The 14,739-nt window shown below is 39.0% G+C and overlaps 1 protein-coding gene across 2 annotated transcripts; it reads left to right on the forward strand.

Annotated features, from left to right (window-relative positions):
* The first annotated feature begins 361 nt into the window (after positions 1–361).
* LOC129359730 (zinc finger CCCH domain-containing protein 6) lies at positions 362–12,570 on the forward strand. Of its 2 annotated transcripts, none has more exons than XM_055029578.1 (12): positions 362–867; positions 3,121–3,337; positions 4,128–4,250; positions 4,337–4,571; positions 4,850–4,992; positions 5,085–5,213; positions 5,296–5,410; positions 5,955–6,064; positions 6,420–6,652; positions 7,307–7,665; positions 7,757–7,939; positions 8,835–12,570. In XM_055029578.1, the coding sequence occupies exons 1-12, from the start codon at positions 782–784 to the stop codon at positions 10,349–10,351; spliced, it is 3,450 nt and encodes a 1,149-aa protein (XP_054885553.1). In that variant the 5' UTR covers positions 362–781; the 3' UTR covers positions 10,352–12,570. The 2 variants fall into 2 exon arrangements, with proteins under 2 accessions (XP_054885553.1, XP_054885554.1); XM_055029579.1 differs by having other exon boundaries at positions 362–628.
* Positions 12,571–14,739: the final 2,169 nt, after the last annotated feature.

Consider the following 14,739-nt stretch of genomic DNA (forward strand, 5'->3'; position numbering starts at 1 on the left):
GTCGACGTATCTTTTTTTACGGCGTAACAAAGCAAATGGTCTGTAGTCGACTTCGCCACGGACTAGCGGAGACATACGGTGTTGCCGATAAGGCGATAAGTAAAAAAACCATGGTTAGCAGTTTTATACATTCAATTGAGAGTTTTAGATGTATATAGCTAACATCTAAAGCAATAAACATCTGCGATGGAAACACTAATGGTGATTTTTACAGCGAACGTGTTGAAATTGAGTGACATTTCTACGAGCCAATCAGAAAAGCCGATTTCTCTACTCGTGCCATTTTTAACCAATTGCTGAGCGAGAGTTGCTGTTTCCAAGTTAGGTAGATGTGCCCCACCTATAAATGGGCGGAGGAGTCATTGTCGAGGAATGTGCAGCATAACTCAGAAGCCATTTTGTGATGATATCCCTTGTTGAAAAAGCCTGTGAGGATGCTGAAACCAGCGAACATGGTTTACATTCCTGTCTGTTTCTCCCTCCGTCTCCTCTATTTTCACCGTGGCAGCTGTCAACCGACGGGACATTAGCAAAGCGGGGTGTCGAGCTGTGCTCACAGGGTTAAAACGCCACTGAAAATGAAAGAGGAGAGTGTCTGTTTACTGTCTCTGTCGAGACATGTAACACCGTGAGTCTTTTCCAGTCTGAAATCTTCCAGCATCTCTCACAAACCAACCGTCTCCTTTGAGTGACCGTGTTATAATTCACTCTTGTTACCGGGGGAGAAGGAGAAGCAGATCCGTTATTTTTTATTATTTTTTCTTTCTCTCTTTCTCTCCAAATGGCTTCTGTGAGCCTTGTTTCCAGTCCCCCAGCCCCTGTTCTTGACAAAAACATGACAGATTCTGAGCTTGCAGGGGATGAAAGGTCGAGTAATATTCTTAATGCAATTCTTAATACGCTCATCTGTGCGATTCAGTGCTGTGAGTCTACATGCTTGTATTGCTTTTTTTGCAGACATTTCTAAGGTTCCTCCCCCTCTAAATTTACTTTTTGCATGTCTTTTTGGTGCATATATGTGCAAGCGGCCTATATTTTTCATCATCGTGCCGATGATTCATTATCATTTTCATGCGAGGTGGCAGACCTCATCGTCCTGTTGTTATGCTGCTGGGAATCATAGAGCTGTTGTTGCCATCTGTAGGGTATTATGCAAATAACTAATGACGTAGGCGCCACGCCCATCGTGTTGACACACTCCCCCTGGCGGCCACCTGCTAGAACTGGTCCAAAACGGTTCATACAAGCTTGACATTTGTTTCTTCAATGTCCAGGCCTTTATACTCTTACTGTTTTTTTTTTCAAACTTTGAATTGTTTTAAAAACTTTGAGCAAGGAACTAACCATGTGCATATGATGAAGGATTAGTCTTACTTTGAGGTATATGTGATTTTGTGCCCATTTAGTCTATCGAAAATGGGATTCAAAATAATTAGCAATTAATTTGCAGCCACTAAGTTTGACTAAAAGTTCTCAGCTCAGAGTCTAGTCATTAATTACTGAAGTATTAATGAGCTATAAAATTTATAGTTATCTAGAGATATGCTTATTTAAATAAGAATCCCAATATTTACTTTAGATTAAGACATGACCCTATGAGATTGTTATAGTAGGATAACCTTGAGTGCAATACTGCAGTATTTGCACCAAAAAATTAAAAATGACATCTAATTTGATTGGTTTCATTTTTATACAGAAAGGCAACAATTATTCTTGAAATAATATATTCAGTCATAGAGTTAATCTATCTTCCTGATACAAGTTAGAGTTCATTGTATGTTGATGGCCAGGTTCTACTGAAACAAAACATGTCCAAACCATGACACTTCCAGCTCTGTGCTTCACAGTCAATCTGACATTCTCTTCCTTGAATGATGTTTGCAGTTTATTCAAAACATGTCCTATGCTCTGGTGTCTGAATAATTTTGCTAAATAATTCGGTCTTCTCTGTGGCTGTAGTCTGGCCTACATGTCTTCTTTCTGATTGTTGACATACAGTTTTATATCAACGTGATGAACTTTTAGGGCTTTGGGAGACTTCTTTTAGCATCTTTCAGCTGGCTTTTACCTTGAACGTACTTAGATAAACATACCTTGTTATGTTACTACTTGTTTTAAAATTTTATTTCTTTCTTGAACCATCTTTAATTCACATCTAAGTCCAATTTAAATATCTTTTGGATCTTGCTGTAATTTTCATTCAGTTCAACACTCAGGAGTGCATTACTCTATATTTATACATTTTTTTGTAATTGGACACGTTCTTACATTTTTCCGAAGAAGTGTTAAAGGATCCAAATATTTTGTTTGAATAGTTTGGTTATGTGTCTTGTACACGTTATTATTATTTTTTTAATTGACACAAAATACCTATATAACTAGCAAAATGTGTGCCTTTTCCTGAGAAAAGTTGAAGTTTTTATAATTGTTTTAGTCTGCAGTCATGTGAGAGGAAACTGTTATCTAAATCCAGGCTTAAATATACAATAAGCTGTTTTAGTAGTTCTTTCCCACCTGGATTATATTTTTTAAATCAGATGACATGTTATGAAAATACATTAAAACCAAGAAAATTGAACATATCCCACACTGATATAAAACTGTACCCAAATAATAATAGTAATAAACATTTTTATATCTTCATGCACTATTCTTTTGCTGTTAATAATTGTTTTTTTTAGTTTTGCAGTTTTTATAATTTCGTCCTGTGAATCACACATTTTCACAACTTTAGTTATTAAAATATGTCAGTTTGTTACTTTTAATAAGTTAACCTCTGCAAACTTGTAGAACATTATCCAACCTTCAATAAAGCAGCTACTGATGACAAATGATGGGTTAATTTAAAGATAAAATTTAAACAGTCATAAGCTGTTTTGGGTGCGCAAAATCTTAGAGGTGAAGTAAAATTTGACATAATTGTTTGTCCAGCTGAAGGTGATGAGTGTATTTAATCATGTTTCTTATCATATTACATTTTTATTCTGTCTAATTTGCCAAAAAAAAAAAATATTTAGGGTGTATGAGAGGCTGACTATACTTATGACTTGAAAAAAATACATATAGATATTTCTATTTAAAATAATCTGTGCATTAATGTAAAGTTTTTCTTCCTCTTAGGGAGGACGGTGAACTGGAAGATGGAGAAATAGATGATGAGGGAATTGAGATTGTGGAGGAGAACAAAGAGGCTGTTGAGGTAAAGGATGACGAGAAAGAGAAAGAAAAGGAGAAAAATAAGGAGAAAGAGGAAAAGGCACGGAGACATGCAAGGAAAAGATACAAAAAGACCCGAGAGAAAAGGAAGTCCAAAAGGAGGAAACGTGAAAGGCAAAGAGTAAGTCAAGAAAAATCACATCTCAATAAATATCAAGAAGGTCAATTATTTCTATAATAGTTTGATAAGCCCCCCAGAAGCCACAGATATGCTGTTGCTTGTCTACATTTCTCTGCCATAACTTTTCCTTCCACTGAACTTTACATTTTTATATCCCAATGTAACTCTATGTGAACAAAAAACATCTTTAACTAACAGCTATTGTGACTTACTTGTGAAAGGTATCTGTGACTGTTTCACTGCAGAAACACAAAATCTTACTACGTATTTTTGGTCTGGTTTACAGTTCAAATATCTTAGTGCACTATAAATAAGACAAAAATAACTTAGAATTAACTTTTTTTAAGTGAATAATTCTTGAATATATATTAAAAAGTACTAATTCCACTGGTAATTCTTTCATTTATGACATGGGAAAAATGTCTTGTCAAAACTGTTAGTGGAACTGGAATTTTCATTAATATTCAGGAATTATTGACTTAAAACAACCTGTATCTTGTTCAAAAAGTTACTTGTTAGTTTTATTGTCTTGCAAGTCTATTAAGATATTTGCACTAGAAACAAAATACTTAGAAAGACTTAGTTTTTTTTCAGTGTTGCCTGACAATTTGCAGTCAGCAGTGAGAGATAAGATCAGATTTCTATATGTAGAACTTGTTGTAGTTGATCTTTTGCAATCCTCTAAATAAAAACAGGCACAGCTTTGCTGCAGCTGAATATTTTTGCATCAGTTATTAGCTGGTTAATTCAGAATCCGTTTTTTTTCTTCTTTTTGTCCTTTTTTCCTCAGCATCATTCCCCCTCCAGCAGCTCTAGCTCCGACAGTTACGACTCGGACTACGACCGATCAGAAAGGCCCAAAAGCAGGAAGGGCCAAGGCTACAGCCGTGACTCTGATAACCAGCCCTCTCAAGTGAGTTTACCCCCACTTCTATCTGCCTCATTAGTAGCTTTTTGAGAATTAAAAGAAGATATTACTCTGTTTGTTTCAACCAACAGCATTCAAAGGGACTCTATGGCAACTCGAAGAAGTCATCCCCGCAAAAGAGCAGCGATTTTGATAAATACAGCGATGATTACAGTGATGATAAGTATGACTACGATGAAGAAGAGGAGGATTATGAAGACGACATGTCAGAGTACCAGCAGTCTAAAGATGGGAATCAGGGGAAGGGACGCTACTCAAAGGATCAGATGAGCAGAGGAAGCTTGAGAGGGATGAAGCATCAGCAGTGTACGAACCGGTTTATTTTTGGTCTGGTTTACAGTTCAAATATCTTAGTGCACTATAAATAAGACAAAAATAACTTAGAAGTAACTTTTATGTAACTTTTATGTCAGTTTGTTACTTTTAATAAGTTAACCTCTGCAAACTTGTAGAACATTATCCAGCCTTCAATAAAGGTTGTGATAAACTTCTGTTTTCCTTCAGAAGTTTATCACAATATACTGAAGATTACTGATATTTTTCAGCTGAATATTGAGAGATTTATTTATTTATTTTACTTTCAGTCGGACAGAGAGGAAGGGGCAGAGGGAGCGGACCAGGAAGAGGGCGAGGGATGCTCCTGAAAAACAAGAAATTGAAAGGCAAACCGTGGGGAGGACGCGGGCGTGGCCGGGGAGGAGACCTGGGAATGGAAGACATGGGACCAGTAAGTATCAAATAAACTCACACAACTTTGTGTGAGTTTTCATTTCTACTCTGTAGAAATGAGGCTTGATTTTCATTTATTTTGTGCTGCAGGAGGGAAAAATCTCATCTGGCTTTCAGAAGAAGCGACCAATCATGAGCAAGGAGTTCATTAGTCAGCATACGGTTGAGCACAACGGTAGATACATCTGCAAGTACTTCCTTGAGGGTCGCTGCATCAAGGTAAGAAGAGGCCTGGGTGTCCAGCTTCTTCTCACAGTGATCACTGGATGATACTTAAACATTGTCCTTTGTGTTTGCACAGGGGGAACAGTGCAAATTTGAACATGAGCTGGTTGTGCCTGATAAGAAAAAGGAACTTTGTAAGTTTTACCTGCAAGGATACTGCAGCAAAGGAGATCATTGCATTTACATGCACAATATCCTTCACTGAATGTTCTTATTTCTCTTTATGTGCAGAATATTTTTACCCCTTGACTTTTTTTGCATTTTGTCACATTATAATTACAAACTAACTATGCTTTAAGCTTCTTTGTAGCTTTAATCCCTAACTTGTCTGTATTAGTATTAGATTAAATAAAGGTAGAGTCTATTTGATAATTAAGTGACTTTTTGCAATTGATTGCACTGCACTGAATTTAGGGGAATCAGATTAGGGGTCAGTTGTTGGAATAAGTGCATGTCCTGCTTTTCCAAATGTTTGTAAAACAATTCAGGAAACAATTTATTTTATTTAATATATTTTACTTAAGTACCCTTTGGGATTAGTAATGTTCTTTTGAATTTAATTAGAATAATTACTTGTATTTATTTTTCCAATCACAATAAGATTCAAATATTGGACCAATAATATGTAATGAAGTTTAGGGGTTATATTGCAACAACCTAGAAAGTTTATAGTGTCTAAATGTTTTTTTAACACACTGAAACATCCTGATTAGGTTCCTTAACTTTTGTTTGCACATGAATACCCCTGCAAGTTCTTTCACACAGGAGCCAAATGTTACCAAGGGGAGAACTGCAAATTTTCCCATGATGCTTTGAATGATGTCACGAAAGAGCTGCTTGATAAGGTAATCTTTAATCTTGTACTAGAGGTGTCCAAAGTATAGCCCAGGAAAATGGAAAATGTTAGCTACAACACAAAGTATTTGTCTTTTTATCACCAAGCTTTTGTAAAAGATTGAATCATTTCTATCTAGTGACTTTTACCAAATTCTCTTAAAACATTTTGAAAACTAAATGTCTTTCTTTAAGATATGCAAAACCATTTTAAAGTTTTATATCTACAATTTTATATTCCATCTTAGTTTGACCAATAATTTTTTCCCATGTGACCAGAACTTTGGACACCCCTGTTTTAGGCGCTCATTCTCCACGCTACTAGTCTTAGATTTTAACGTTTCCTTTCCCTGATTCATGTAATAGATAATTAACACAGAAGAGGAGAATGCCCGGGAGGATGAGTTGGAGCTGGAAGATTTGAGAAAGCAGGGTATCGCCCCATTACCAAAGCCCCCTCCTGGAGTGGGGTTGCTGCCCACCCCGGGTCAGAGCAGTCCAACAGATGGGGCATCTGGTCAGGGTGGGAAGAAGATTCCCTCTCTGTTTGAAATCAAGGTTCATCCCACTGTGGACTTGGCACAAAAAATTGCTTTGAGGTAACTAAAATATTCTTAAATCAAAGTGACATAAAAGGTGACCTGTTAGGCTTTCTTGAACAGGTTAAACTAGGTGTGTGGCTGTAATAAAATAGTGTTCATTTCATTTTTTGCACAAATTAATTCCTGAATGATAAGATTTTAGTCTGGTCAGTTCTGCCTATTTTGAGCTTCTTTAAGAATTTAAGTTTTAGGGCATCTTGTCACTTTAAATTCAAATAAGGTGCTGCTGGCCATGCCCCCCAACTCAATGTCTACTCCTTTACACAATTATAGAACCGTACATCTTTGAAAAGTAAAAGTAGCAACCAGCAAGAAAGCAGCAGATGGTTTCTGGTTGACAAGTCTTTTCCAGCAGCCACTGTACAACACAAACAGCAGTAAAAAAAAGTTGACCAAACATGCTGGAACTCAGTTCAAGTTGCTAGCAGATGGGCGGAGCTCCATCAGGGTTGGTAGGTAATGGGCTGTGCTTTGCTGCGGTTGCTAGGTGAGGGGAAGAGCCTGCTAATTTGTGATGTCATTTGGGTCACTTTCCCAAAAAATTACTTTGTTTTTAAACAACTGGAAGTACAAAATGTACAAAATGGGATTTTTGAATAATATTTTTAAGCTACAACATTTCTTCACTGTAACATCATCTTTGTCTTTCAGCGGCTCCAACTTCTCCCAGAATCAGGCAGATGGGTCAGAGGACACTGCTGCAGCTGCGGCTCCGGTACCAGCAGCTGAATCAGCTGTTCCTATGGGTCTCCCCACAGGGCCAACAATGCCTCAGAGTCCCCCAGGAAAACTTCCCCCTCATGGGTTTCCAATGCAACCACCACCCACCTCTGGCCAGCCCCCACCATTTCATGGAGCCAGTATAAACCAGCCGATGAATATGCAGAAGCTTCCGTTCCCACCAGACATGCAGATGCTACAGAACATGTTATCCTTCTCATCGTTTGGTCAGAATCCAGTGGATTTATTAAGCAGCTTCTTTCAAAACCAGGCCGTCGGTCAGCAGGAAGGTCAGTAATAATTTAAAACAACAATTAAATCTGCTTATTTCCCTTCATTTTTTTCCCTTCCTAAATATATATATTGTTTTCAACAATGTAGTGGAACCTGGTCAGGCCTTCATACAGAACCTTCAGCAGCTGATGGGTGCAGAGTCACAGCTGCAGTCTTTGCCACCAGCGGTGCAGAAGGCCATCCTGTTACACCTGACACAGCAGCAGCAGGAAGCCCAGAGCAAAGAGCCACACAGAGCAGATGTACAACCTGATAAGAATGACAACAGAGGTGAGGGTATGTGTTTATTTACTGACTGGAAGATGTACTGATGGTAAATAACATCAAATCACATCATCTTCCATTTACTTAGTAATTGAAGAAAATTCAGTACAATAAGACAAACCATGGTGACAATTAAAGCGTCTTGCCAATTAAATATTCATGCCCCTTCAATGTTTTCTACATTGTGCCATGTTATAGACTAAAACTTAGCATTATTTAACTAGCATTTAAAGGGGCAGGCTAACATGAACTTGTGTCTGACTGTAAGGCTGCAACAAACAATTGTTTTAGTGAATGGTTTTTCTATCTATTAATCTGACAATCAAGTAAATAAATTGGCACATTCTGCAGATTGATCATTTAACCACTTAAGTCTTTTTTACACAATATTTGCAATACATTAAAAACGCAAATAATCAAATAATTCAATTCCTTTTTTAAAATAAGAAAATAAACATTTTATTACCAAAAGAACATACACTATTTCTTTGTAGAACATTTGATAATTTGTAAATTTCTAATATATTTTTAAAATTGTACAAAATAAGCTGTAGAGAGAGGTTAAGTGAAAAAATCTGCAGAATTTGCCAATTTTTTTAATCGTTAAAATAATTAATGAAATACTCAAGTACTAAAATAATTAGTTGCAGCCCTGTGTAAAAGTATCAAAGAAAATGAGACTCAATTTAAATGCTCACTTAATTTTTGTGAATTTATTAACATAAAAAAATACAACCAAGTATAATTTTTCTTTCCACTTCACATTTAAGTACTAGTTTTTTCTTGTCGGTCCCATACAATATGAAATGAATTAATGAACAAAAACAGTGATTATATTGAAATAGCAATGGTGATGGAATGAAATGGCAGCTTTTTTGTTTATGAAATTTTTTTTCTGCAGATGAAACAACAAACTGGTACTCAAGCGATGATGAGGATGGGGCCTCTTGTGTCTCCTCCATCTTGAAATCTCTGAAGAAGCAGAATGAAATGCAGCAGAGTCAGTCCAAGCCCTTCCATGCTGTGTCAGCCACCCTAGCTCTGGGCGACCCCAGGCTCATGAAGGAACGAGCCCCTCCCAGCGACCCCAGGGTCAAGATCGACCCTAGACAGCGACTCCAGGATCCCAGTAAGGAGCTGGATGGAGCAGCGGATTCAAGACTCCCCAGGGATCCCAGGAAGACGAGACCCAGCGATGTTGGCCGCCAGCTGAATCATCCTGCTCCTCAAAAGGCTCCAACAGCAGAGGAGGATGAGGAAGGAGAGCGGGAACTGAAGGACAGAGCGGTTCTTATCCCTCTGGAGTCCAGCCCTGGCATCGTGTTGCGGGACCCTCGCTGTCAGCTGAAGCAGTTCAGTCACATTCGGGTTGACATTCTGCTCCAGCGTCCTGCCTTTGCTCAGACCGTGGTGTGGGCGCCGGAGGACCTCATCCCTTCACTTGTCCCCAAACAGGAGCACTCCATCAACTTGCCGCTCCCCCCGCTGATAGCCGACGCACAGATGAACAGAACCAACCAGCCCGACCATTCGATAGTCTCCAGCCCGCCACCGTCCGACCCCAGACTCGCGGCTGCCCGTTTAAAGGAACGTTTGGGCCGGATACCCGGAGTATCCCTGGAGACTCGATCCTCCACGGAGAGGCCTGTAGACCCACGGCAACAGAAATCTCTGGACCCCAGAATCAAGCGGAGAGGGAGCCTCGACTCCAAGGTGCTCGGTCAGAAGGAACCCCCCTCAGCAGGAGGATTGGTGGACCCCAGACTCCAGAAGGCCGGTGCCAACTCGTCTCCCCCAGCTGCCCAAGGCAAGCCGGACCCTGAGAAACTGCCGCCGTATGCTCCCCGGTTGGCGTCGTCTGATGGAGGGCTGGAGAGTCCCACCACGATCCTCGGGGGTATCAGCTTGTACGACCCCCGCTCTCAAACTGACCCGTCTCGCCGGGAGCCGCTTGATCCTCCTAAAAAACCAGGAATTTTGAAACAGTCATCGAAAACGGAGAACTCTCTGGCGCCATCTCTCTCACCAACCCAGCGAAGTGGCTCGATTGAGGAGGTAAAAAGCACAGAAGTCGCCTCCCAACAGATTCCTTCTGCTACTTCCTCCAATGGAGCTCCACCTGCCTCACCAGTCAAACCCCCAGCGGTTCATAACCTCCCCATCCCAACGCTAGCCGGACTGATCCGGCCACAGTACGTCGACCCAAGGCAGGCTAAACAAGGAGCACAGGGGACTGCAGGACCGCAGGAAGAGACAGAGGTCAGCAAGGATCAGGAGGGAAATATGGACAAGGACAAGGAAGAGGAAGAAGTTATGGAAGAAGAAGCAGAGCAGAAAGATTCAGATGAGACGGATGACAGGACACTGAAAGACGTATTCAAGACTTTTGATCCCACTGCTTCTCCTTTCTGTCAGTAAATTCTTCAGCGTGAAAATTTAAAACAAGTAAAGCTGCAGAATGTAACTCTTATAAAATGGTTTTTTTTACATATTTGTTAAAACTGTCACCATGTTGTGACAGTTTGAGATAGATAATGTCTGAAAATATCAATCTCCTCCGCCTCCTTCCTGAGCTGCTCTTTTCTGTCTGAAGAAATGCACTGCTCCAACCAAAGACAACCAATCAGAGCCAGGAGGAGGGTCTTAGTGCTGTCAGTTATTTTCATGGTAATAACTGCTGCTCAATGTGGTGTTGGCGGACAGACAACTTACTGTTACAGGAAAACCATTTATCCGCCATCATCAATGGCTATGGTAACAAGCCTGAGAGAAGGAGGATGAGCAGCACCTCAATGAGTGTGATTGACAGCACTAAAACCCTCCTCCTGGTTCTGATTGGTTGTTTCTAATTAGCACTCGGAGTACCTGGAGATGGCAGAGGAGCTAGATTTTTTCCATAAATTATCTGACGTGCTGTTATGACATAGTGACTGTTTCAACAAATTTGTAAAAATATATATATATTTTTTACAAAAATTACATACTGCAGTTTTATGTTTCGTAAAACATTGTCACTTATCTTTATTTAGCAATACATGGCTCTATTTATTTCTGTAAATAATCATGTACAGGTTATCACAGCTGCACATGAAAACAGGAGTATGGGAAAGTTGAGGTGTTATGTTTTGATTCTCTTCATGCAGACCGACTATTTTGAGTGTACTCACTACTATGACAGTATTTATTGCTTTCCACTGAGAGATAATTATGTGTCCTTACTTTTATCTTTGCATTTTTTACCTGAACCAGACATTAGCTTTTAATTTGTCAATGACTTTAGCTTTTTAGAAAATCAAGAGTCCTTTTATCATATGCATCATGAAATTGCATTTCAGATGTATTTCCATGCTGCTACACTTTTTAAGATTTCTGTACAGTTGATGCGTTTTGCTGAAATGTTTGCACTGCGTCATTTTAGATGAGCTTGCTATAGTTTCTTCTTTTTGTTGTTTATATCAGACATTGGGAACTCAATTTGACTTGGAGGACCTTGCAAATGTATTTGTATCGTTTTCACATTTTGTCACGTTACAAACTTATTACTGGGATTTAATGTGGGAAAAAATGTAGATTGTATGTGTTTGAATTCAGCACCTATGAGCCAGGAACTCATTTCTAGTTGTTTGATGTATGACTAACACTATTGTACATCTGGAGACTGAGAATGTTGCCCATTCTTCACTGTAAAGCAGTTTAAACTGTGTTGGACTCAATGAAGACTGTATGTTGTCATTACTTTGCTTTGAACTTTGACTGGGCCGTTCTAACACATGACACAAACTGTCCCATTGTTGCTTTTAGTGCTACACCTAGCAATTATTTTGGTAACCAGTTGTTCTGATAATCAGTAAATCGGAACAAAGGATTAAAACAACATACTTCTAACATGATTATCTGATTAATATTTGGATTAATCAATCAAAGGAGCTGAATGCAAATACACACCACACTTCTGAATTTTATTTTTATTAAATGATGTTTCTTTTCTCTGTCTCTTTTAGAGTTATTTAGAGTTGTTGGTCTATAATCCCATTGGTTATAAGGTGGCAAAATGTGTATCATTTCATGGATTACACTCACTCTTTAATCCACTGTACATGTGCCATTTTACAAAAGAAAAACACTGACCAGCTTGGAGGTAGCAGGTAAATGTTTATTTTATGTCCTAAAAATGAGAAACAAAATGAAAATGAAAAATGGATGAAAACATTTTTCCGTGTATTTTCTGTACAGAAATATTATCTGAAAGGCATTACAAGTAAATGTACATATATGTAACAAATGTGACCCAGTTTCTATCTGTTTGGCGTTTGTAGAGCACTGCATTTCAGCCTGTATTCATAAAGTGAGAATGTTATAGAATGAGGCATTTCAGTAGCAGCTTTTCTCAGTAACGTGTGCTGCTTTTTGTTTTCCTAAAACGTGAAATGTTCCCTTTTTTATTTTCTCTCATATTTTTCACTGTAAATGTGCATTTTATATTATGTGTACAGTGTGTTTTACTGAGTGCTTCATGTATAAACAGATTTTTATTCCTGTTTGTATGGTGACACCAGCTTTTTGGTTTTAACTACACATGCTCATCGTTTAAGTGGTTTTATTATGAATATATTGAATAAAAGAATGAAACAAAGTCACATTGGAGCTTTAATGTCTGTTCCTGTCATATTAGTTCAATTTTAATATGTGAGACTTTCATTGACCTTCTTTAGTAATATGTTGTAAATAAAATTTTGTGTTTATTTTACAAGCAGAAAGTGCTGTTTGTGATATACAAAAGCAGCAATTTTTCTCCAAAATATTCTTTCAGATCTTATATGAGGCGACTGGCGTTTCAAACGCTCAAAAATATGTTTATGGCATCCAAAAGGGTTACAACAATAAATCTTTGACAATTTTTTTTTAAATTTGCCATTTGTATTTTTAACGTGCAATTTGCTAGCTTTGAGCTTTCCCTCTTATCCTTTTTGCAAATAGTGTCTTCTCACTTATGTTTCGTTTAACTTTATTAAAACAACAGAAAATAAAGTAAATCTTAGTGTGATCAAGAATAATCATTGATTACCTTAATAGCTAACTCTCACTTGTTATTCTTGTCGTCTCTAGAAGATCCTAAATTATTCTTGGAATCTTTATCTGAGAAAGAAACAGAAACGTTATTGCTTCTTTAAATTTCAAGATCGTTTGACGGGAAAGAAAAGAGTTCATCCTTTAATTGTTTTTTTTTTCCAAGCCTATTTTGACCACATTACATTTAGTTTTGAAAATACAAAGCTATTTACTTGAAGGTCGTTCTTACATTAACCCGGGGGGCGAGACTGGGAGCTAAAGTGTGTGAGGATGTTTTTCTTAAACCAAGATCATCAGTTTCTGGGTTAGTCGTCTGCTGGGCTCGATAGATTTCCAAGTTTTTCTTCCACTGGAAGCACAAGGCTGTTGCTTCTGCACCATCTGAGTTTGGCTCTGGCTGCTTCAAACCCTGGAATGATGAAAATTATGTTAATTTTGTAACATCGGATAATTTGACTTCCTAAAAGACCTGAGCAAAATGATATATCAGTGTGACTGTGTTGATGTTTGGTTTTATATTGACCGTGATGCAGGCTGTTTCTGCAGCGTGAACCCCTCTCAGAACAGTCTGAAGAAGATTTTGTGCGTTCTTCACCAGAATCTCATCAGACGATTTGCAGCCAGGTGTTACAGCGTTCACACTATGTAAAAAATAACCTTAGTAAATACGGTGACAGAGGCATTTATTGTGTAAGCTAGCTTGTTTTACTCTTCTCCATGACAGATTTCTTCAGTTTTTGCCTTTTTTTTTTTGTTATGGAAACATTTTGGTATCATATAGAGATAAACTGGATAGCTCAATACATAAGGCATCAGTATATCACCCGAGAGGGCAGGGTTCAAATCCAGTCTGGGTCCTTAGGCAAGACCCTTCAAGCTACTGCCTACCTCATACCATGAGAGATACTAAGTTGCATAACATGCCGGCTCAGACGTCGCCCGGCCAAACAAGGTCTGCGTCAGGTGTTGGGGAACCAGAGCACCTTGATGACAAATGGGCTACTGGAACAAGACGGAAATGGGCGAGAGATGAAAATGTGGATCTGTTGGAATGCTACTACTCAAGTAACCCTAGTGAGAGAGGTTACATGCAAAGACTGGGGAAGGAATGGTTACTTCGACATCCCCAGTCAACACTAAGCGCTAAACAACTAGTAGCTCAGTGTTCCAACATCCGCAAACGGCAACTGCTATCACAACTTGAGATTGACGAGATACAACACAAATGCTACGGCAAAAGGGAGGAACCCGGATGTCAGGACTGTGGGGACTTAACTACAAGTCCCCACCCAGTGAGGGGATACACGGCCCCAATGAGCGAAACAGAGCTGAACGAGACAGCTGCTGACCTGAGAGAGAGAATCATGACCCGAATGACAACCAGGCCTCCTCGGCGCCAATTACAACGGCTGAGTGAAGTACCATCTGAAAGTCTCATTGAGAATGTGAATGCAGCATTGAGAACGATCCCTACCAACACCATAACAGAAACCAATGAGCTGATCTACAACTCAGCATCAGTGATCCTTGAGATACTTGGCTATAAGAGCAACCATGAGACCCAATACCCACCATGGAAAAGACGGTTAGAGGCTAAAATCAAGGTAACAAGGAGGGAAGTGAGCCAACTGTCAGAGCTCCACAAGGGTACAATGAAAAGACCAGTACCCAGAAAGTACAGCAAGATGCCCATACCTGAAGCACTCGAGACTGCCAAACAGAGGCTCCAAGCCTTG

The sequence above is a fragment of the Poeciliopsis prolifica genome, unplaced genomic scaffold (genome assembly GCF_027474105.1).
Source record: "Poeciliopsis prolifica strain line A6 unplaced genomic scaffold, Auburn_PproV2 SCAFFOLD005, whole genome shotgun sequence".
Taxonomy (NCBI): Eukaryota; Metazoa; Chordata; class Actinopteri; order Cyprinodontiformes; family Poeciliidae; genus Poeciliopsis; species Poeciliopsis prolifica.